At 33.4% G+C, this 23,685-nt stretch overlaps 1 protein-coding gene across 1 annotated transcript; it reads right to left on the bottom strand.

Annotated features, from left to right (window-relative positions):
* Positions 1–1,340: 1,340 nt before the first annotated feature.
* LOC121978572 (transcription initiation factor TFIID subunit 2-like) lies at positions 1,341–22,566 on the bottom strand. Its single transcript, XM_042530899.1, has 10 exons — positions 22,296–22,566; positions 15,459–15,816; positions 15,197–15,342; positions 15,023–15,089; positions 7,528–7,727; positions 7,267–7,420; positions 3,684–3,768; positions 3,520–3,611; positions 1,527–1,652; positions 1,341–1,448 (listed from the first exon to the last, which is right to left on the bottom strand). Exons 1-10 carry the CDS (start codon positions 22,409–22,411, stop codon positions 1,341–1,343), a joined length of 1,452 nt encoding a protein of 483 aa, XP_042386833.1. The 5' UTR covers positions 22,412–22,566.
* Positions 22,567–23,685: the final 1,119 nt, after the last annotated feature.

The following is a 23,685-nucleotide window of genomic DNA, read 5'->3' as shown; positions in this document are numbered from 1 at the left end:
AGAAGACTTGAAGACTGAAATGACAGCAACACAAATTCTCAAAAGTATTTTCTAGATGTTGGAGAGCACTTGCTTTTGTAGATCAAATTATCTTAGATGAAGCCTAAAGAAGCCCTTTATATGTAAATCAAAATCCAGATTGGTCCAAGTGTCAGTTGACTGGTTGCAAGCATTGCAACTTAACTTATCTTTGTGACAGCTAATTATTTGTTTCCTGAAATAGTATCAATCGGCTAATGCACAAGGATCAGTCAACCGTTCTGACTCTGAAGTTGACTGGCAAACATTCTATTTGCTAGACTGAACCAAACCATGAAACATGAACAGCTTTTGTGGTATATTAATTGACTGGACCAAAAACCACAAAACCTAAACAGCATTCATGGTAACATCAGTCGACTACCTAACGTCCATCAGTCAACTGCCTAATGACCACCAATTCATTGCCCAAAAGCATAAAGCTTAAACAGCATCCGTGGTTGCATCAATCGGCTCACCTGTTTGATGTCCATTGGTCAACTAACCCAAACCACAAAGCTTCCTAATCATTCGTGATTGCATCCCTCCATCAGTCAACTACACAAAACCACAAAGCTCGAATCTCAACAGGCTTGAGGTTTCGATCAGTTGACTATTTAGTAATCATCAATTGACGAATCAAAATCACAAATCCAAAACCAATAGGATTTAAGATTTTATAAGTGACTCACTGATACAATCAATTGACTTCCTACACTAGTAATCTGGTACCATGATCCAGTCGAATGTGTACCTAGGCTTGATCATTCTTATGATCAAGTTTCATATATCTTTGAGTTCTTGCCAAGAATATGGTCCTCGAACTTCCTTGCCTACTATCCGGTCTCATGACCCAATGGGACTTCCTCACTACCAAGAATCTAGTCCTCGACCTCCTTCAACTTCCTTTTCTAGCATCCAATTTTCTAACGTACTTCTTCACCAAATATCCAATCTTCATTGATTTACTTGGATTTTTATAATTGCACTTGCAATACCTATCAAAATTCCTGCCCCTACATTCTTGACACAATATGAGATCACAAATAATTTCTAACTTAAACTCGGTGCGCATATTGAAACCACATGCAATACTACATGCTTGGGGCATGATTGCACCAATACTAATTTCAAGAATGAACACTATGTTAGGTGGTTTAGTAATTATTATAATTAACCAACAAAGGTATTTTATTTTACTTACTTTGGCACTAGTTTAGTAGCTGTTTGGTTTATTTCTATGAATTTCGATGATATCTATAATGGCAGAACAATTTATCCAAAATTTAATCAAAGCATGCACAATAAAAAGGTGCAAGGATTTAGGAAAAGGTAGCTGTTGTGCAAGCCTGGACTGTAGCAAAAGAAAAATATACCTTACGAAATGATTCTGGGCCTATTTGCTTCTCCAACATTTGAAGAACTGCAATCTGTAAGAAATAGCAAAATGTGACGGTTACATATCTTTGTTATCTAGTAGATTGAAAAAAATAAGGTAGCTAACTTACAGATTTCCAGGACCTAATCTTTCCATACAAACCAATCTGCTGAGTCCCATATAACTCACTTGAAGCAGCAGAGGAGCTCAAAGCAGTAGCACCACTAACATCAGCTTTACAAACAGCTAAGTTAGCCTGCAAATGAATTCCAGATAACAAGGTTCTGGTGAAAACCTGTGTACTAGTGGATAAAATAAAAAAAGATGTTCTAGATATGCTTTGCAAATTTCAACTGCAACAATTGAACAAAATTACCAAGGTTTAACATTTTGATATAAGTGTCAATTGCAATATCAGCCCAGACAATATCTTGTTACTTAGTCATGTCCATACTTTGTAGAGGTTAGCACAGGCTCACTCATGCTGACAATGGCCCACCCTAATGATCCTTCCCATTTAGGATTGTTTAGCTCAACAAACAAGCGTAGTAGTTTTATAGTCCATTGAATTCAAAATTCTTATAATGAACTTTAAAAAAAAGGTATATAGCAAACTTATCAGCTTGTGCCATACCACTATTAAAGACATATTTACCAATATCATATCAATATGAGTCTCTCATAACACCAGAATGACAGTATTGCATTAGAAGAGAGCATGGATTCACATGAAAAAGATCAACTTCATAAATTTGCATCGCTGACGTGAGATATTGATCCCAATGGCGTAGGAGGATCCATACAGCTGACTCACCAAGTGGGATAAGACTTATTGTTGTTATTGTTGTAACATCGGATATTGATCCATGACATTTGAGATTTGAATTGTTAATCAACATGTTTATCAAGACATCTCAATTGAAAACTGGAAATTGGACCAGCATGACTTAGATTGAACACAAGATATAAATAAAAGTAGGCCTCAAATGCTCCAATGTGATCGATCACCATATATACCTTGCCTACTTATGTTAGAACAAACTTTTTGGTTGATTTAGGTGATGCAATCATCTATTTTATTCTTTGCAATATGGTTAAAAGGGCAGTCCGGTGCACGAAGCTCCCGCCATGTGGGGTCCCGGGGAAGGATCCATTGTACGCAGTCTTACCCTGCTTTTTGCAAAAGGTTGTTTCCAAGATTCGAACTCGTGACCTTTTGGTCACATGGCAACAACTTTACCATTGCGTCAAGGCTCCCCTTCATTCTTTACAATATGGTTGCATTGTATAAAACATATTACACAAAACTGCTAGTGTCTAGGAGCGAATATTCGGTTAAAACCAAACCAAATTAATCGAACTGATTTTTTTCGAACTAACTGAATTGACTGAATTTTTAATAAAAATCAAACAAGCCGAACAGATAAAATATCAATTAATTAGGTTTTCGACCGAATTAACCAATTTTTTATAATTAAAGTCTAAAAATTCAGTTCAGTTTAACAAAAAATCAAGTTTCAGTCTAAAAATTAGAGTCTAAAAATTCAGTTTATTTGGTCTATTCGGTTTAACTGAATAAGGAATTTTAAAACTGAATTAATCAATTTTTTAGGAAAAAACAAAATTCCAAAAAAAAAAGGAACCGAATTTTTAAATTCGATTGGTTCGGTCAATTTGTTCAATTTAACCGAACTTTTGGTGTCTTTGCACTCATCTTGAGGTGAGTACTAGAAGCATCAAGTCAAACCATTAGGCATGCTCTTGGTGTTGCTCTCTCACTGGTGTTGGAAATTTGCTTGACGTTTTGGTCTTTCCATCAATGTGTTCACAATTGCTATTGTGCATTTTAGTATGTATAAGATGTACCTTGACATAGAGATTTACTTGCATGATATTATGAGATACAGATTTATTTGTATATATAGTTCTTTTTAATATTTCAAGATTTTTTATATTGACTTTCCAGTGGTGTTCCCTACTTAATTTCATAACTAAAGGAATCTTCACACATGCCATCTATGTACTATGAAATACTTGCAGCAGATATAAAAGTGTTTTAAATACTTGAGAATAGAATAATGCGTCAAAAGGGAAAAAGGGTAAAATAGATAAGAGACTCATACCTTGTACCTCCTATAACGTGCCTCATTGTTACCCAAGAAGCGCTTGATATAAGTGTCAGTCAGAAAGCCAGCTAGGCCATCTAGTAGCCACTCTGCAACCAGTGTGAGTCAACATTATTGAAGGTCAATTTCTCCATGTTAAACTTAGTCATTTTAATATTTACCATCAGTTGGCTCATCTGCAGTGATGTATACTCCAAACCATTGCCTTGAAAGAGCATGAGCAAGCTTAATTCTGGTATCAATTGTCTGTTGATTCAAAGTGTTAAGAATTGAATAAAATATAAGAAATTAGAGAAAAGAGTACAAGCAACCTAGTTGACACACTGGCAACAGAGTATGCCTGTACTAGTAGCAATAGTGTTAGATTACTGTGATCAAACCATTGATACATTAGATGTTTGCAGTTGATGAGAATGCTTAAAAATAGTTTAAATTTCCCGATCATGTTTTTAACCTGATAGCTAAAGTTCCAGATTGATGCAGGTAATTGAGGATATTTCCAATTTGAATAATAAATGCCAAATGGAACGATAATGATACAAGAGCTGAAGAATTATACTTCATGTAAAGTTAACACTTGATCTGAGCATCATTCTATTTCTTGTTTATTTGGGATATTCTTTGTTTAATAAATTTTACCAAAAGAGACAAGGAATATAGACAAAACTCTGATACATTCACTAAATAAAATTTTCAAACCATTTCTTAAGCAAATAGATAAAATGCTACTGATTAAGAGTCTTAAGATATCAAAAAGTAGGATCTTTTATTATGTATCCAACTAAATTGGCATGGGGGTTAGTGGGTATCAACTAAATGAAAATGAAATTGCTAAATAAGTATCCAACAATTAAGAATAAAAAATCAATCTACATGGAGAAGTTACCAAATCAGTCTATCATGATGATTCAAGGTTTTCTTTTCAGGTCAGTCTAAAGATAGCTAATGTGCGATCAACTGATCCCTAACAAAATTATTCTTGCATGTTTCCAACAATAAGGCTAAAGAATGAGCGAGAGACTTAGATTCAATTAAATCTATTTGGCATCTTTTATGCAAGATAAGGTGAATCCAAAATCAGATTGATAGCATAAATGATTAACCAAGCTTGGTAACTTCAAGTAAATCAAGAAGAACTATCGGTGGACGGCCCGCCCAACATCCCTTAGTTGCAAGTCTCATTTGGAGAAAAAATCCCTACAAATACGCCAGATTGATAGCATAGAAAAAATGTAGATCCGCTACCTTAACGGCTCCCCTAGTGTCGGCCCCACGGATATGGAGGGAGGTACATGCAGGTACACAGGCATCAGGCGCATGGTGGGGTAAACCCCAAGTCGTCAGTTCCTGAGAATCGACCCCTGGCCATTACGCCAGAGATGTCATGCGCTCACCTCTGTGCTACGCCCTGGGGCAGATTGATAGCATAAAGTTAAGATGGATTGTGGTTTGCAGTTGCGATTAATGATCCAATGATGATTACCCAGGAGATCCAATTAATCCCACATAATACATAGTTGATCACATAGCACAAGAAGCTACCAAGATCCAAGAAGAGGAAAACAACAAGTTGATCGAGCAAGAAATGATGGTTCTACTGATTCACAAGGTAGGACAAGGGCATTGCCACACAGGCTTTAGCGATGCCAGTCACAGTACTCTCAACCTCATCACTGTCACTTTAGAACAGTCTTTATCAAAATTGTTCTCAGCCTGCATCTCAATACATAGCATTCAACATCTCAGCTAAAAGGATAAAAGGGCAAGGTTCAACCCATGGAAGTAAAGCTCCTAATGGAACTACAACCCTTTGGAAGCTATCAACAAGCAAAAATTAAGACTGCTAGTGACTCCGATAGCATGATAAGGTGGAATGTCAACAATATTAACAAGATTACTAGCATACAGGGTAGGGAGACCAAAATAATGATGCAACTAGGGGTGTACTTCCTCTAGTTCTCCATCAACTGTTCACCAAGACTTTCTCATTCAGTAGTTTGTCTTTTCTTTTATGTATAAATAGCATGCTAAGAATGGCTAAGATTTCCATAATGAGATATAATTCAATTGATCAGAAGAGAAAAGGAATATTGTATTGTGCATAGCTAAAATGCCTTTGTCTTCCACAAACGACCTGATCTTGTTACAGTGAAGATGTGAATTTCATTCAGAGTCATTTACAGGATCAACCCTAGCAAACTGATGATTCTTTCTACAGCTCCTTTTATGCAGATAATGTTGCATAAAGAGAGTCCATTGCCTTCATCTAATACATGTCAACTTGACACTAACGTAATTCAGATTGACAAAGATCAGGATGGCTTCCATATGTGAGCACTTCAAACAGCATCAATATTCATTAGATAATAGGAGCAGAACTACAGCTCCTAATTGTAGGACTTCTACAATTTAATGGCAGAAGTTTTTACAATTTCATATGATAAAATTTTACATGTTTCCTAGTCTATTTCAGTCAATCTCATGAAGACAATGTTTTCTAGCATTACAACATCAAAAATTGTGAAATTGGAGGGAGAAGCAAGAGTTGATATGTGATCAAGGGGGCTGTCCCAATGTATTGAGTGGCAGTAAAGTACTTGTGCACATCACATGATGCATAGGTTTCCAACACGGATCATTATTAGATAGAGATTTTAAATGATGAATCCATGATAGAGTCAACAAAAGAACAAGACAAGATTCCTTGATTGATGATGCAGTATGTGTCAAGTTGCTTATAGGATGGTTTAGAACAAAAAGAAAATGTTTATGCAAGCTTGATGTGAGATGTACAGTTGAAATAAATCAATTAATCTTTTACTAAGTGCATGTACATAACTTCAAATATTTCAGAATGAAAAATCTTGTTGAATCAAATGAGTTTAAACAAAGTGATGTTCTCATCTAACTATTGAGTACGAAATGATAAAAACAAGGCCTTAGAATTGCTACTTAAATTCAAGGTTCAAAATCTCGAGCTGTACCAAAGCTCGATCATTGACTAGAACGATCTTGTTTTGGTATCATGCATCGATGTTTTAATGCATGGTATCGGTAATGAATTCGAATTGAAGAAGGAGATGAAGCATAGGAAGGAGATATTATCTGAGTAATGTTTTAAATCTGGTACTCTGTCAAGCGAAACGGTTAAAACTTATTATTCCGCTAAATTATTTAAACTCAACACCACTCAACCCATGTCTCCTTCCTTTACTTCATTTCCTTCCTCCTTCAACCTTCAATCCATCACTGGCATCATGCATTGAAGTGTCGACACAATACTGGAATGATATCTTTCTGGCCAAAGATATGACACGGCTCGAGATTTTAAACCTTGTTGTCGAGTGGTATCGAATTTTGGTGATTTAACGAAACAATATGTTTGTCGTTTCGGACATTTCACCCGACATAATACGAAATTTCAAATCATTCTTAAATCAATTTGTAAGCAAGCACTTTTAGCAACTGGGTAGATATGGGAAATTTGAGACGAAGCAATAGCAACAAGACACTAATTATACATAAATCAATTTGTTCCCGCACGCACTTTCATTAGGTGGGTATAATGTGGGAAATTTGAGATGAAACAATAGGAACAAAACACAAATTATTGTTATCAAAGGAAAAAGTATTGTCTCGCTCGGTGAGAATAGAAAATAAACACTCTTGTGCAGGTTAATATTTTCATAGTATACTATCACAATAAACAAAAAAAAAAAGGACCTTACATTATGTATAACAAACCTGATCTATAACACTGTCATCAAACAAAATATCAGAGCCAAAGATGCAAAGGGATGCACCAAAGCTCCAAGAAGATATTGCTAGTTCAGGCGGGATGAAGATTTGCTTGTAAGAGCCAAAGGGAAAGGATGTGGAAAGATAATCTTCATAATGACTGTAGAAGAAAATTTGTGTTGTTAAATAAAAAAACAAAATGAAAGTCATGGACAAGGAAATACTAAAGAAACACATAACCAGAGTTAGTAATAACATTAGAAGTACCTCAATACATTATGCAAAAAACCAACTGTATTCTGAAGCTTTTTAAAGTCTTGTGACAGGCAGATGTGTGATATAATGTTGCTATGATTATCTGGAAGAATTTCAAATGGAGCGACTACTAATGTTATCCACTTTGCACTAACAGGAGTGATCAACTTATACACAAAAGTTTTACGGGGAGGATCATCTTTGCTTAAAACCTGCAAGAGTTTCTCATTTTTGCAGTGCAAAATTAACATCATGTTCTTCTAAACAGTTTATAACAAGGCACAATGCAGATAGCTGTATTGCCAACAGTGTGATGGCAGAAAAAGGTTGGATGAAATTTCTTTAGTGCAAAAAAAAAAAACTTAACAGATAAACAACACAAAAACTTAATTGAAAAAAAAAAAGATAAAAGAAACAAAAGGAAAAAAAGAAAGAAGAAAGTTTCCCCGGATTGCAGGGAGGTAGATCAATCTTCTGATCCATGCATTATGGAGTACCATATAATGTCACACATGATGCCAAACAGCCGTGACATCTCATGTTGACATACGGCACAATTCAAAAAAGGCTAGCCCATGACAACTGCCAACCAATTTAGAACAACCTCAAACCCCTTTGTCCTCAAGCCCCTTTGTCCATCCTAATAGGTAGATCCATAATCCGATATCTCGTGTCCTGTCAATTGGCACGGTTGCAATGTACAGTTTTAGTTAATGAAATCAAATACTGTTCAACAAAGGTAATGTCTCTTTTGTCGCTCGTGTTGATCCTACAACTGAGTATCATAGTGTGCTGACACCTATTTTGGTATTAGAGAAGAGTAACCCATAATCTTGACAATATTTTCTAATTTTATTGCCTAAAAATTTTAATTCAAATGTCTTTTAATTGTCATAAACTTATATTTACAACTAAACAAGTCAAGTTGATGAAGTATAGGAGTGCACTTATTTGAATTCATCTCAGCACTCTTGGGAGTGCGTCGAGTGTTGGCATGCCCGTTCCAATCGAAGACTGAAAGGCATAACACAAGACTTTGAACCTTGGATATTTCACTTGAAAAAGTAACAAATCTATTAGTTTTAGCTTAGTATGGATCAAAGTCAATAGAACATGATACAATCGTATGAAAATTTGATAAACATATAGCTATGGCTAGGACATCTCTTAATAACAACATATTAGTCTTGTAGTATCCGAAAACCCAATGGTTAATTAAGAATTTATTAATGTAGATAGCTTCAAATTAATTAAGTTATCCTACAATCATGGGATTTGGATTAATCAATAATATTAAGAAAATAGTAGGACATAAATATATAAAAATTTATAAAGACTTAGTATTTATATAACCTATGTGTGTAAAATTCTATATAGATTATTCATCTAATTAATATAGAAATAATGTGTGTGTGTGTTATAAGAAATTTAATGCAATGACTTAGTATTAAGAAACTATAATATGAATTATATATATATATTACCATGTATATGTGATATATACATGGATATGTATAAATATGAAATTAGCATATGGATATAAATATGTACGAAATTAATGCAATTAAATAACTAAGAACTACAATACAATATTATCATCCTACGAATTTTATATATATATTTAGGTATATGTGAGATATATATATATATATAATTACGAAATTTAATGCAACGGCTTAGTATTAAGAAATTATAATATGAATTATATATATTACCGTGTATATGTGATATATACATGGATATGTATAAATATGAAATTAGTATATGGATATAAATATGTACGAAATTAATGCAATTAATAGACCAAGTCCTAAGTTCTCTCTTCTATTTAAAAAACTTACCTTCAAAAGTCTCACCATTGATGTTGCCGCCGGCCCTAAGAAGCTCTCCTCCCTCTTTGTTTCTCCACTGGTTCTAGAGCTCCAAGGGAAGACCAAGAAGGGAGTTAGTAGCTAAAGATTGAAGACATGTTCTTCCCATGTTATGTCTTTATTGGTTCCTTAAATCCATGCGTGTTTAGTTCTCTTGTATTTTGGTTTTAATAGTTTTAAGAGACCATAAAATCCCCATGTTTGAAGAACTTTGTGAGTTTGTTAGTTTCGGTTTAGGAGTTTCGTGTCATGAAATCCTTCACGTGGTAGATACCTTTGGAGGTTAAGTGAAGTTTTGGTTTGGACTTTTAGGGGATCTTTGGATTTTAAGCTTAGGGTTATGTTTATGTTCTCCTTACCTCTCATCATGATAACTTTATAGGTTACATGTTAATTTTGGAGTAGGTTTAGGTTTATAGTTCTTCTCACTTCACATCATGTTAACCATAAAAGACATATGTGTGAATTTCATATCTTTAAGCTTAGGGCTACGTGTATGCACAAGCTTATGTTTAAATCTATGTTTAAGCTTATGCCATGATATTCCATGCCTATATTTAGGTTATGTTTAGGTTTCTTCCCACTTCTTGTCATGATAACCTTATAAGATGTATGTGCGAATTTCGGATTCTAAGTTTAGGTTTAAATTTATGTTAATGTTCTTCTTATGTCTTATTATGATACCTTAATATGATCTAGGTTTAGGTGGATGTTTATGTTTCCTCTTACATCTTATCATGATAATGTTTATAGATTATATGTTAGTTTCGAATACAAATAGCCATTTCTTGATGCTCTAGTTGATTTCCTTGCTTATGTTTATGCATGCTTATACTATGTTTATGCACAGGATGATGTTTAAATCTATGCTTAAGCTTATGTTATGAATTTGCATGATAGTGCTTAAGTGTATGATCATGTTTTTCTAATGTCTGATTATTATACCTTAATGTGATAGAGGTAAATTACAAAATTTAGGTATATATTTATGTTTCTTCCTACATCTTATCATGATAACATTTATAGACTACATGTTAAGTTTTCAAATCCTTAGGATTTAACATGCTATGAAGATAATTATGTTTGATAACCTTGTAGGTATATGTTAGTTTTTGGGTCTTTAAGGCTTAAGATGCTAGGAAAATAATCATGTTTGATAACCTTGCAAGTATATGTAAAGTTCGGTTCTTTAGGTTAAACATACTATAACGGTGATGATGTTTGATAACCATGTAGTATAGGTAAGTTTCGGAATTTTGGATTTGATATGCTATAACCTTAATCATGCTATTGATAACTTTATACTGTATGATAGTTTCGGATTTAAGGTTTGGATGTTGATAACCTTATGGTACATGCTAGATTCGGACCCTAGGCTTAGCATGCTAAGACATTAGTCATGCTTTTGACCAGTGTATCACACATGACAGTTTAAGATTTTTAGGTTTTAATATTTCATGACAATAATCATGCTTTGACAATTTTATAATACATGGTAGCTACGGATTAGAGGATTTAACATGTTATGCACTCAACCATTTCTTGGGTTGATAAGCTATAACCCTAATCATGCTTTTGATAATGAAAATCACTTAATGAGAATATCGTGAGGGAAAAGGCCCCAGAAGGAGCCCGTTTACGAGAAAAGGCCCCAGAAGGAGCACGTTTAGGAAAAAAGGCCCCAGAGGGAGCCCAATATCGGATGGGTTGACTGTAACAATGTGATAATGATAATGATAATGATAAAGATTTAATGACGATACCGTGAGGGAAAAGGCCCCAGAGGGAGCCTATTTACGGGAAAATGCCCCAGAGGGAACCTAATATCAGGTAAATTGACTGTGATAGAATGATAATAATTTGATGGGAATATCGTGAGGGAAAAGTCCTCAAAGGGATCCCGTTTATGGGACAAGGCCCCAGAGGGAGCCCAATAGCAAATTTCCATATTAGGCCATGGCCCAGTGACGAGAGTTGTTGATTCCCTGCTAACAGGTACCATGGTTTTATAGCTGAGATTGATCAATAGACCATATGATGATAGCTAGTCACTGTCAACGATCCAACCTTGCCTTAAAAAGATTTTACGATATATGATCTTTTTTAGAAACATGGTTGTGATAACCATATAAATACGTAACTTAGTAATCATGAATGGGACGATGGTATGATTCGGGAACCCATGTCGGTGATCATGTTAAGCTACAATTACGTTCATGCTAGCTCATGCTATATACATGTCCATGTTATGATAGGGTTATGTTCAAGTTCATAGCATAATATGTTAGGTTCATAATATGCTACGTTTATGTTCATGTTATGCTATGTATATGTTTAGGTTCATGATATGTCATATCATGATATACTACGTTTATGTTCATGTTGTGCCATACATATATATATATATATATATATATATATATATATATATAGGTTCATGACATTCTATGTTCAAGTTCATGTTATGCTATGAATATGTTACGTCCAGTTATGCTATGTTTGAGTTTATGTTATGCTATGAATATGTTAGGTAAACGATATGATATGTTCATGTTCATGTCGTACTATATATATGTTTAGGTTTATGATATGCTACGTTTATATTCACGCTATGCCATGTGGTTAGGTTCAGGTTCATGTTATGCTCATGTTCACGTTGTGTCCATATATGTTTGTGATTATGTTCATGTATGTTCATGCTTGTGTCTATGTCATTATGTTCATGAGGATGTCCTTGCACACGGTATGTTTACATTCATACTTTAGTAAGCGTATGCTAGGAAAAATACCTTGCAGAGTTAGAAAGGTACGGTTCCCATTAGGATACATAGATATAGGAACTAATTAATGCATATTATGGTTTGAGTGTGTTGAGTCTCTCGACTTACAAATTTTAACTATTTCAGGTAAAAAGACAAATGAGGTAGGGGGCATTGACAAGTGAGCAAGCTCAGGACAGCGGCAGTACAATCTGAAGACTCTTTAGTTTAGTTTCCGCTGTATGTTATGAATTATTGGAGTACCTTAGTTAAATCAAAAGTATATTATGATTATTCGTAAGTGTAATTATTCGTGACATCCACAATTATATATGAATTGATATTGGAAATATATAAAAAAAAAAAATAGGGGCATTACAAGTCTAATCCTTATTTGTTACATGCTAGAAGGTATTGAAGTCGATTGAAGTTGAAGCCAACTATTTGTTGTGTCACTTGAGAAGATATTCCTTATACACTAGCAAATTTCACTCAGAAACACAAAATAAACTATTCATAAGGAGTTGATGAATCAAACAAAAAAAAAAACATCCAACTTTTACTTTGATTCATTGTAGTATGAATAATTTGCATAATATCTCATTGGGATTTTTGCACTTTTTCTTGCATAAGGCAAGTAAACTGGTCAACATTAATTGTTTAAGAGAGTTGATAGTTTTGCATGAATGAACAAAAGGAATAATATAGACAATGAGATACGTTCAAAAACATTTTTTAAAAAAAAATTAAATGAACTATGGCCAAAGATTGAACTAGCTACTAGGTGACTGTAACAGATGGTCTCATTAGCACTAAGAGATACAGAGATTGCTACTAAGTAATACAGCGAATATGTATCAATAAGAAGGCTGGTAACAAAACAACCCTGATCGTTGCTACAATTATTTGTTGATTTGTCTGCATCTCATCTTATGCGATATGGACAAAATTCCATGAACGGGAAATGGAAATAACCTAACTACTTGGTTTGTCTTCAGAAGAATGTAAAAGCATCTTGTTTTCATCCCTCAAGGAAAGCCATCTAAAAGAAAAAGCATTTCTATTTCCTTTCTTTCTCCCATATTTGCAATCCCTCCATAGAAACAATCTAAAGGTTGCACAACAGTGAAAATAATCCATCTTTCACTGTCTGAGAAAATTGAAAGCATTGCTCTGAGAAAGAACCATGCTGAAGGAAAGATGATGTGAATACCACAACTGTCTAGGAGGAGGCGATAGGTAGCAAATGGAATTTCTGCTAGCTCTATATTGCAGATTAGGCAGACAACTTTCCACTGAACCAGTGATATATCGTGTATGTGAGCTCAGAGAGAGATTTTTTATAACTAATCAAATGTCGGTCATATAGATCAAATGCACTATATATAAATGTATCCCCAGACAATCAGTAGCATATTTTGCCTGAAATATTTATAAGTAGATGCAATAATATAATATGCAAGTTAAAATTATAATAAAAAGGACAGCCCGATGCACGAAGCTCCCGCCATGCGGGGTCCCGGAGAAGGATCCATTGTACGCAACCTTATCCTGCTTTTTACAAGAGGTTGTTTTCAGGATTCGAACCCGTGACCTTTTAGTCACATGGCAACAACTTTACCGTTGCGCCAAGGCTCCCCTTCAAGTTAAAATTATAATAAAAAAAATAAAACACAAGATTAGTGCCCTTAGGAGATCTTTCACCTTGTTTCCATCCGTGTTTCACCCTAAGTCACGAAGTCATAATTGATTATTGAAAGAACTTGTTTAAGCAATTCACATACAGAGCAAACCGTTTGAATACAAATAGTTACAAATTTGTTATGTGGGTTTCTTCATAAATATTTCCATGAAAGGAATTTAAAAAGGGAAATAAAGAAAGGAATAGAGATTAACTTGTCTCCTTGTGTCTTCTAATATTAACTAAAGAAATATATGTACAAATGATATTTTTTTAGCCAACAGTATTGCTTTAAAACTTGACAAATAAGCTTTTTATGATAACTGATCAAATGTAGGTCAGATAAATCAAAAGCATTATTCATAAACATATTTGAGTCTCCAAAAAATCAGTAGCATAACTTACAAGAATATTTATAAGTGGATGAAATAACACATTATGCAAGTTTAAAAATTAAAAAAAAAATACAGAATTATGTCAACAAGTCATAGTTTATTATCCGAAAGACTAAACTGGGTGACGGAGAAAAAAAATTTAAATAAAAATAGTCACAACTTTGTTATGTGAAAAGTTTCTTCATAAATATGTCGATTAGAGGAATTTAAAAAAGGAAAAAAAGTGATTAACTTGTCTCCTTGAGTAATCTATTATTAACAAGAGAAATATTTGTACAAGATGAATTTCTATTAATCTAACATAATGTCTTAACATAATAATATTTATTTAGAAAATTGAAATTTTATAAAAAAATCCCTCATATTGAATCTCGCACAACCTGTAAGTATGTTGACTAAATTATAACCTACCAACTAGTTCAATCAAGAACTGATGATGAACCTTAGTTCAAGGGGAAAGCTAGTTAGAACATTCAAAAACCATTAGTAGCTGACTAAACATGATCAAGAAATCAGTCAAACCTGATTGACCAGATTAGTTGATAATATTTTTTATTATTTCAATTTATTTTATTTTTTTACAATCAATCTAAATGAATTTATTTTAGCCGACCCCACCTAGTGGAATAAGATTTGGTTGTTGTAATCTAAATGAATTTATTTGGCCAATAAGACTCATGAACCAATGCTGTGACAATTATTTGAGAGAATGAAAAAAAAATTATGAAATTTGGAATATGTATCGTTTATATGTCCAAAGGATAGCACTAGATGCACTAGTTATAGAAGGCAAACCAATACCTGATGAAGTAAGTCCCCACTGCTGACAGCTACTAGAGTAGCATCAACTGTGAACTCTAGGTCAAATCTGCAGTAGAAGCAATAACTCAAAACTCGCCAGATAGCTTTCAAAGAAAGAGGCTGTAGTGTGATTACAATGTCTCAAGGAAATAATTTATAGAAATATCAACTCACAGAGTCCGTTGTGAAATGTTATCCAAGCAAGGAAACCAGCAATGAACACGCCTTATTTGACTATCAGTGAGCAACATATTGTCCGCAAAATGAATACCAGTTTCTGCCCTATCTATCCAATAATCAATGCGAACTAACTTCACATTCTGCTTCCAAAATGAGGCCACATGTAAACACAATCCTTTGATTCTTGAACTGAGACCCAGAACTTGATTATGATTGTAAAGAGATTATACAGTTGGGGAAGTATTCAGTATAATACCTTATCCTCTGAATGACCATTGTAGCAATTTAGCTGCTGGCTGATGGAGTCCTGCGCAGAGTTTTCACCATTGTCTTTCTCCTGTTGCTGATTTATCTTTCCTGATCCATCATACGAGATATGTAGATTGGGAACCATTTCTTTGTCTAAGGAAGATATGTAAACAGAGCATGCAACATCAGCAGCTGAGCTTGGGCATGATACAGAAGGGATACTATCCTCTTCAATAACTTGATAATGAGGGAAATGCGTGAAGTCAACTGGTTCACCATCCACAGATATATTGGTAATGATCATATTATCAGCATTGAAAGACATATGCCCATCCTCTGGGACGATGGTTTTCAATTCCGTATACCTTGAAATTGAAGAATAAATGTTGCTCACTAATGAGTAAATAAACTGATGCTCACAAAACATTTTGACTTCATTATAATATACTGATTTCTCACATAATATAGTTCTAGAAACAAACTAGTCATAGAATGATGATCATACAGAATTTTTCCACACATTAAAGATGACTATAGTAAGCCTATCATGCTTTATGATCGGAATATTGAGCTGTTAAAACATAACACGTGAAAATATGAGACGAGAGTTAAGATAAACGTGTGGAGTTACTAGAGAGGGAAAAAAAAACATAATAATAACATACGAAAGGAATTTGCAACAATCAAGGCTCAAAATCTCAAGTTGTGCTGGACTTTCGATTAATGATTGGAACGATAATGTTTTGGCATTTATTTAATTAACTTATTAATGATAATATGATTAAATGGGTTCTTTGCTGATCTACTATAAATTAAAGCATATCTTGCTTTCATATTTTGCAACATTAGAGCAATTAAAAATTTAGAGACCTTTATTATTAAGGATGTAAAATATTATAGAGAGATTCAAGCTTTTTCAAATTTTGGAGATGTAGCATATTATAATTAGGGTTTATATTAGATTTTGAATTTTGCAGAAAAATTATATTTATTTTGATAAGTATAAAATTTATTTAAAATTTATAAATATAATATTCAACTTGGACTCAATCTAATTTAAAAATTTTGGTCCAGATTTTCTCAATAAAATCAAATTTGAATTTGAAAATTTATAAGAACTTTAAATTAATGAGAGAGTTTGTTTTAAAAAATAAACTTTTAATTTGATCTATTCAAAAAAAAAAAAAAATGATAATCCCAATTAGCCTCATTGACTATGCCTGGGGTGATTGGCCCGGCCAAGTTTTCCACCGGCTATCGGAATAAATCGGGAAGCACAGGCGGCGGCTAAGCCCAAAAGCCCAGCATCCTTTGGTTGCGCCCTCATTTGGAGGAAAAATTCCTGCAAATATGACATAGCTAGGGTTCGAACCGCGGATATCTGAGTGACAACTTGGATGTCCTACCGCGGCACCATAGCCCCGGAGACAAAAAAAATATTAAATTGTAAGAATAGTATCTTCAATGATATTCAAATAAAATTAATTAAAAATAGTTAATATTATTTTCTCAATTTAATTAAATAAATCTTCATAACTTTGCCTAGGGTGAATACTCTGCCATGGCAGTCCCAAAGCCCAAATAAAGGTGAAATATTGCATTAGGTTGTCAACCAACATTAAAACTATGATAAATATTATGTATGAATTCATTAAACTATTGTGTTAATGCTAGGTTGCCCCATAAAAAATGCGTTAGAGAGTCCAACTGCAACATGTTAACGAGGGTCATTACATCTCTAATGAGAACTAAGGTGTATTAAATATGCAAAAAAAATTACATCCTAGGTTAGATAAGATGTGACATTATTACAAGAATATAGATTATCTTAGATTTGGAACATGTAACACTCACTAGCAAAGTAATAGATATAATAGATATATTGGTTAGGAGAAGAATTAATATTTTATGTTTATAAGAAACAAAATGGGTAGGGGAGAAAGCAAAGATGATATGAAGAGATAGTTATGATACATGGGAAAGAGTAAAATGAGAAATGGAGTAGATATTGTTGTAGATAGTTCGTTAAAGGACAAAGTAGTAAGAGTAGTTAGGAAAAGAGATAGGATTATAGCTCTTAAGATAGTGGTCGCAAAAGAAACTATTAATGTAATTAGCATATATGCACTAAAATTCGATGAAGACACCAAGCATAAGTTTTTGGAAGACCTAGATAGGTATAAAAAATTTCAACAAACTAAATGATTTTAACAGGAAGAAATCTAAATGAACATATATGAGTAAGAAAGGAAAAATATGGTAGGGTACATGGGGTTATGATTTTAGAAAAAAAAATAAAGGAAAAACTATATTGAATTCCGCCATAGCATATGAATTTAGAATAAAACATTTTTCAAGAAGAGATCACCTATTTCCTTTCAAAAGTGGAAGAATAAATTGCAAATTGAGTTTTTTTATGATCAATAATAGAAAGAAATAAAGATTGCAAAGTCATCCCTAAAGAAAACTTAACCACCTAATATAGGTTAATGGTGTTGAATACATGCCTCAAGCAAAATATAAGTTGAAGGAAAATGTGTATGACTCCTACAATCAAGTGGTGAATGTCAAAGATGGGAAACAAAGTATTTTTAAGGAGACGATAGAAGCACAAGTGTTAGGCGAAATACATGGTGACTCGAATATAGCATGGGATAATATGATGTCAAATTTAAACACAGTGACCAAGAACGTACTCGATGAATCAAGAGGACAAATACCACCAAATAAAGATGCTTGGTGGTGGAATGAGGAAATACAAAAGAAATTAAAGAAAAAAAGATCTATACACTTGTAGAATGAAGAAAACTTTAAAATGTATACACTAGCTAAAGAGGAAGCTAAGAAAGCATAAAGTGAAGCTTAGAATAAAGCTTTTGAACACTTGTATCAACAACTTAATACAAAAGAAGGGGAACAGAACATCTATAGAATAGCTAAAGAGAGAAAGAAAAATAAAGAATCTTACCCAAATAAGATACATTAAAGATGAATCCAATAGGGCAATAATAAAGGATGAGGAAATAAGGAGCAATAGTAGAGGTATTTCCATCTACTTTTTAACGAAGGATTATGAAATTTAAATAGGTCGGAGTAGCATAGAAATTTTAATTTTTATCAGAGAATTCAAATTTAAGAAGTAGAAGCGACATTAAATGGAATAAAAAATGAAAAAGCGATTGGATCAGATGATATTCTAATAGAAGTATAAAAATGCCTAGGAATGCAAAGTATTGAACGACTTGCAAAATTATTCCAACTGATATTGAAAACAAATGAAAAAAAATTAATGGAGGGTTAATATTTTAGTCCCCTTATAAAAACAAATAAAACGTACAAAATTGTGTGAATTATAGAGACATTAAACTAATGAGTTATACCATGAAACTTTGGTAAAAAAATTGATAGAAAAAAGATTAATAAGACCAAGGTGGTTGATTCATGCTCAAAAGGTCAACGATAAAAGTTATACATCTTCTTAGATAATTGATTAAAAAGTATTGAGAAAAGAATCAAGATTTATACATAGTATTCATTGACCTATAAAAATCTTATGACAGAATACAATAACAACCAAGTCTTATCCTACTAGGTGGGGTAAAAAAAACTTATGACAATTCCAAAAGAAATTATAGAGAATTTTAGAAAAAATAAAATTGTTAGCATAGAGTATACTGAGACAATTAAGGATTTGTATATGATGATGTAATGACAAGAGTAAAGACTCTAAGAGGAATAACCAAAATGTTTCCTACAAAAATAGGATTATATCGTGCATCAACTCTAAGTTCATATCTTTTTACATTAGTAATAAATGAACTCACAAAACACATCCAAGATAGGTTATTATAATGTATGTTGTTTGCAAATAATATTATCTTAATCGATAAGACTCGTGAAGAAGTAAATACTAAGCTTGAATCTGGGTGGGAAACACTGAAAGTTAAAGGTCTTAGACTTAGTAGAGTAAAGACAAAATATAAGAAATTTAAGTTTAGTAGTAGAAAACATAGTAAGAGAATTGTTAATATAGGAGATAACAAGTTACATGTAAGATTATTTTTGCAAAAGGATAGAGGGGTTAATAGGTATGTTTTATATAGGATGCAAGTAGGATGGTTGAAATGGAGGAAGACGCGGTATTCTTGATAATAGTAAGGTAGCTCTAAAGCTTAAAGGGAAGTTCTATTACTAAAGAACGATGGTTAGACATGTTATATTATATAAAGTTGAATGTTAGCTATGAAGCAAGCAAGATGATAGTCACAAAAATGAAAAATTAAGGTGAATATGCGAATATACGAGGATAGATGTGATAAAAATGAAAAATTTAGAGAATAAGTGGGTTTGTAGAAAAAGTGGGATTGCACCTATTGAGAGAAAACTCTTAGAGTTAGGTGACCAATAAATGTCCTAGTCAGGTGATACGAAACTGTAACAAATACACTTTAATCGAAGAAGACTTGGTTAGCAACGATAAAATAGAATAAAATTCATTTAAATATAGATAATGATATAGTAGAAAATCGAAAGTCAACCTCACTTAGTAAGTTAAAGGTTTGGTTCTTGTTCTAATCAAATAAATTTGTATTTAATCAAAGCATCATGTTAAATCCTAACTGCTAATGCCAAAAGCCCGCTAGCTTTCTCATTCTCAGCCAATTTCCTTTATAAAATAAGGAACAAATGAAGCAATTAAGTCTAAGATTACATAATGAGCTGAAGAATCATAACAATAAGTAGACACTAGCATTAGTATTCCTTTGAATTACTTTTTATTCTATTGCTATGTCACCAATGAGTAAACTAGATCGACTATAAATCAAAATTGAATATTTCCCTAGTCTTATAATCTTTAATCTATCAATGGCTACTTTAGTCGATTGGCTTCCACAATCAGTTAATTGCTTATCAACCTTAGATCATCTAATTGTTGCACTCAACTTTGTGAGATCAACAACTTCCTCCAGCTTTTTGGTTGAGTTATTAGTCGAGTCGACTAGATAATGTCATCAATTGATTGCTTAGTCGACTCAGCCACAAAAGAAATATTTTGGTTGATAGTTGAGCAATTTGACTCAATTACTTAGTTGGTCAAATCTTACCCTTCAATCTATTGGATCATCGACTACAACCATCCAAATAGTCAAATCTTTGAGTATTACCCTCTTTAGGGTTATCAATTTCTCAATTCACTAAAGAGTTCACCTTGCAACTCATCTTCACCCACGAGGTCATCTCTCATCAAATTACTTGTCCTTCGAATGCATCAAACCCTCAATTCACTCCAAGTGTCATCCTTCACTCTTTACCTACGTAGTTTACCTTCTCCAATTGAGTTGTACTACAATTCTCCTCATTCTACAATCCCTTGGATGTCGCAAAATATCAGTAATAATTTAAATATACATGATTGTCCACAAGCCATGTGGGACTATCATTTGCCACTGAGCCCTTGATCCCTTTCTCCTCGCTCCTCTAGCTCTCGTCCCTCACAAGTCTCTCCCAATCTCTCTTCCTCTTATCTCTCCATTTCCAACACCCATAGCTGTCATCGCTCAAGAAAGCAAGATAGCCCTGATGTCAATATCATCTCACATGTTGATCGATAAACAAAATGGTAAATTTTGGTAATGTCAAACTACATAATTTGAAACTTTATTTGCAACATCAAATGATGAAACAAGAAAATATATATATATATATATTGAGAAGGTTTGAAAATGTTAAAGAGATTCTACACTTAGATCAGCGATTAGGGTTGAAGCTAAAAGGAGTCAAGAGAAACTAGAGAATCATTAGTCAATATAATAAAAAATAATTTAATTAAATTGATTTGAATATAACCAATCATATAGCTTTACATAGAGTTTAATTAAGGGGTAAGATTCATATAATAGCCCTAAATAATTAGGGACAATATTTTTGATGATGATGTGATATAACCTGAAGTGTGCTAAAAAACAACTCAACAACTTCACATATGGAGAAACAATCCATTCAAAATTATGCTAACAAAATATTTGGTGCTTCAAATCCTCATAACACTAATAAATGATGGGCAACAGCAAGAAACAACAAGCTCTAGGCAGAGATCACATGAAAATGAATGAAGTTGTATATTAAAATATATATATATATATATAAGGTATAGGAGTCAAATATTTAACAAACAAAGAAATAATTGACCTAACAAAATTGAATTTGATTTAGCCTTGTATGAAGATGGTACCACTCTAGCCAAGCCAAACAATTTTAAAGGAAATGCATCCTGATTTGTAAACCAAACATTGATTGAAATGAGGGAGATGGAGTATTAAATTTTTAAAAAAAACTCACATAAACATATCAAGATTTTTGAGTTTAAGCGTAACATTTCTATAATACTCTCTCCTAATGTAAGAAAGCAAAATGTCCTTGAGAGCCAAAAACGTATATCAATATTACAGAGTATTTCCACCATCTACTTTTGAAGTCCAGACACGACAACTTAACTTGCTCTGCTCTATGTACAAATATGAAAATAAAGTAATTCTTCGAGCATTACAATAGAAGGCCGGAAAATTATCACAATAATTATCCTTTCCCAGTGTCTCCAAGAAGATGAGGGGAAATGTGTCAAGGAGTCAAAAGCCAAGGAAGGAACTCTACAAGGCTATCCGTATCAGGTTCACCACTAAAAAGATCAGATTCAGCATGACCTAACAAACCTTGGAGAGCAACTAATAAAACCCTAGAAAGGAATAGTGAGCATCTTTAAAGACTCATTCTTGAAACAAGAAGCTTCGATTCAAGATAAGAGCATAGAAAAGAAGCATATGTAAGAGATAAAGACCTATCTTACCCGAATATTCTTCTCTTCTCCATGTCGACCGAGACGCAGAGCTTCTGGTGGAGGACAACTACTCCCGAGCTCTCGGCCTTTTGCTCATCGTTCTTCTGCTTCCGAGGCTTCGCCATTGGCGCCCCGGAGATGGGCAGGAGCGAGAGAAAGAGGAGAGCGAAGACGCGCACCTGAGAGTTTGCTTAGCTTTTCCGCACTCGCTGAGGCTTCTTCTTATAGAGAGAAAACTCGAGCTCCACGGACGTGCTACGAGGGATGCGGCTACTGGGAAGACTCTGGCTCGTTCATCATATGGTCCGATTTAGGGTTCGATCGGCTCAAATTGGACCGACTAATATTATTTTCTTTAAAAACCATTAGTTTAGACAATAAAAAGTGCTAACTAGATTTATATATAACCTCATCTAAACTAATTGACAATAAACTAACCGGCAACCATATCCATTGCCAGTGATCTACTAAAGCTTAACCAGCTAAAAATATTTAGACTAATCAAGTTAAAATTTCCTTTTCCATGGTATTGAAGTCCTAAAATGCATATTAAAATCCCTAGAGTAATTTAGAATACTGTCTAATTGACCAGCTATATGACAATTGATTAATTAGTTAATTTTTCTTAATACTTGCAATATTAGTTTAACCCCTTAATCATCGTACCTAAAGCTAACTGTGAAGTGCTAAGTGTGAAGTTATGATGGGAAGACATGCCTTGTCCATGTTACATTATTTCTTGTCCCCTCATGGTGATGCGATGATTAAGACATGGAGTGTTGTCATATGAGGTCTTAGGGTCGAAACTCAGCGTGACCGAACATAATTTTCCCCATGTCTTGACCATTTACACTAATGGCTAGTAGCCACCCGTGATTTATCTCCTCCGTGTTGGCCTGGGGACGGATTGGCGGGGACGCAGGGGACGAGCAAATCACCTTTTGCCACATGTTACATTATTTCTTGGTTGGCAATGAGAGCCAATCTGAGGCATCTCACTGGGACGACGGCCTAGGGTCTCCAATTGTTATAGGTCTCAAATTTGACATGCATATTCAATATATAAGTATTATATTGTTGTAATAAAAATCTTAAAAATATATTTTGTTACATTATTTTAATAAAGATCTAAAAATATATATTTGTTGAATTGTTTTAATCAAGGTCCCAAAAAATATATTTTCTATTAAAATTTAAGAAAAAAATCTAAAAACAAATAGAAAAAAAAAGCAAGAAGTAAATGATTCTTTTTCTCCTTTTCAAAATCTTTTTCTTTATACAAGTCTTTCTTCATTAATTTGTTTATAGAAGTCATAAGACTCTGAAAAGTAAAATTTGAATCCTAAATAATAATTTTCTCCCTTCATCTCCTTTGAATCTCTTATAATTAAATCAGAAA

Source organism: Zingiber officinale, chromosome 4B, assembly GCF_018446385.1.
Source record: "Zingiber officinale cultivar Zhangliang chromosome 4B, Zo_v1.1, whole genome shotgun sequence".
Classification (NCBI taxonomy): Eukaryota; Viridiplantae; Streptophyta; class Magnoliopsida; order Zingiberales; family Zingiberaceae; genus Zingiber; species Zingiber officinale.
The sequence above is the reverse complement of the archived record's forward strand: the minus strand, read 5'-3'. Positions and strand labels throughout refer to the sequence as shown.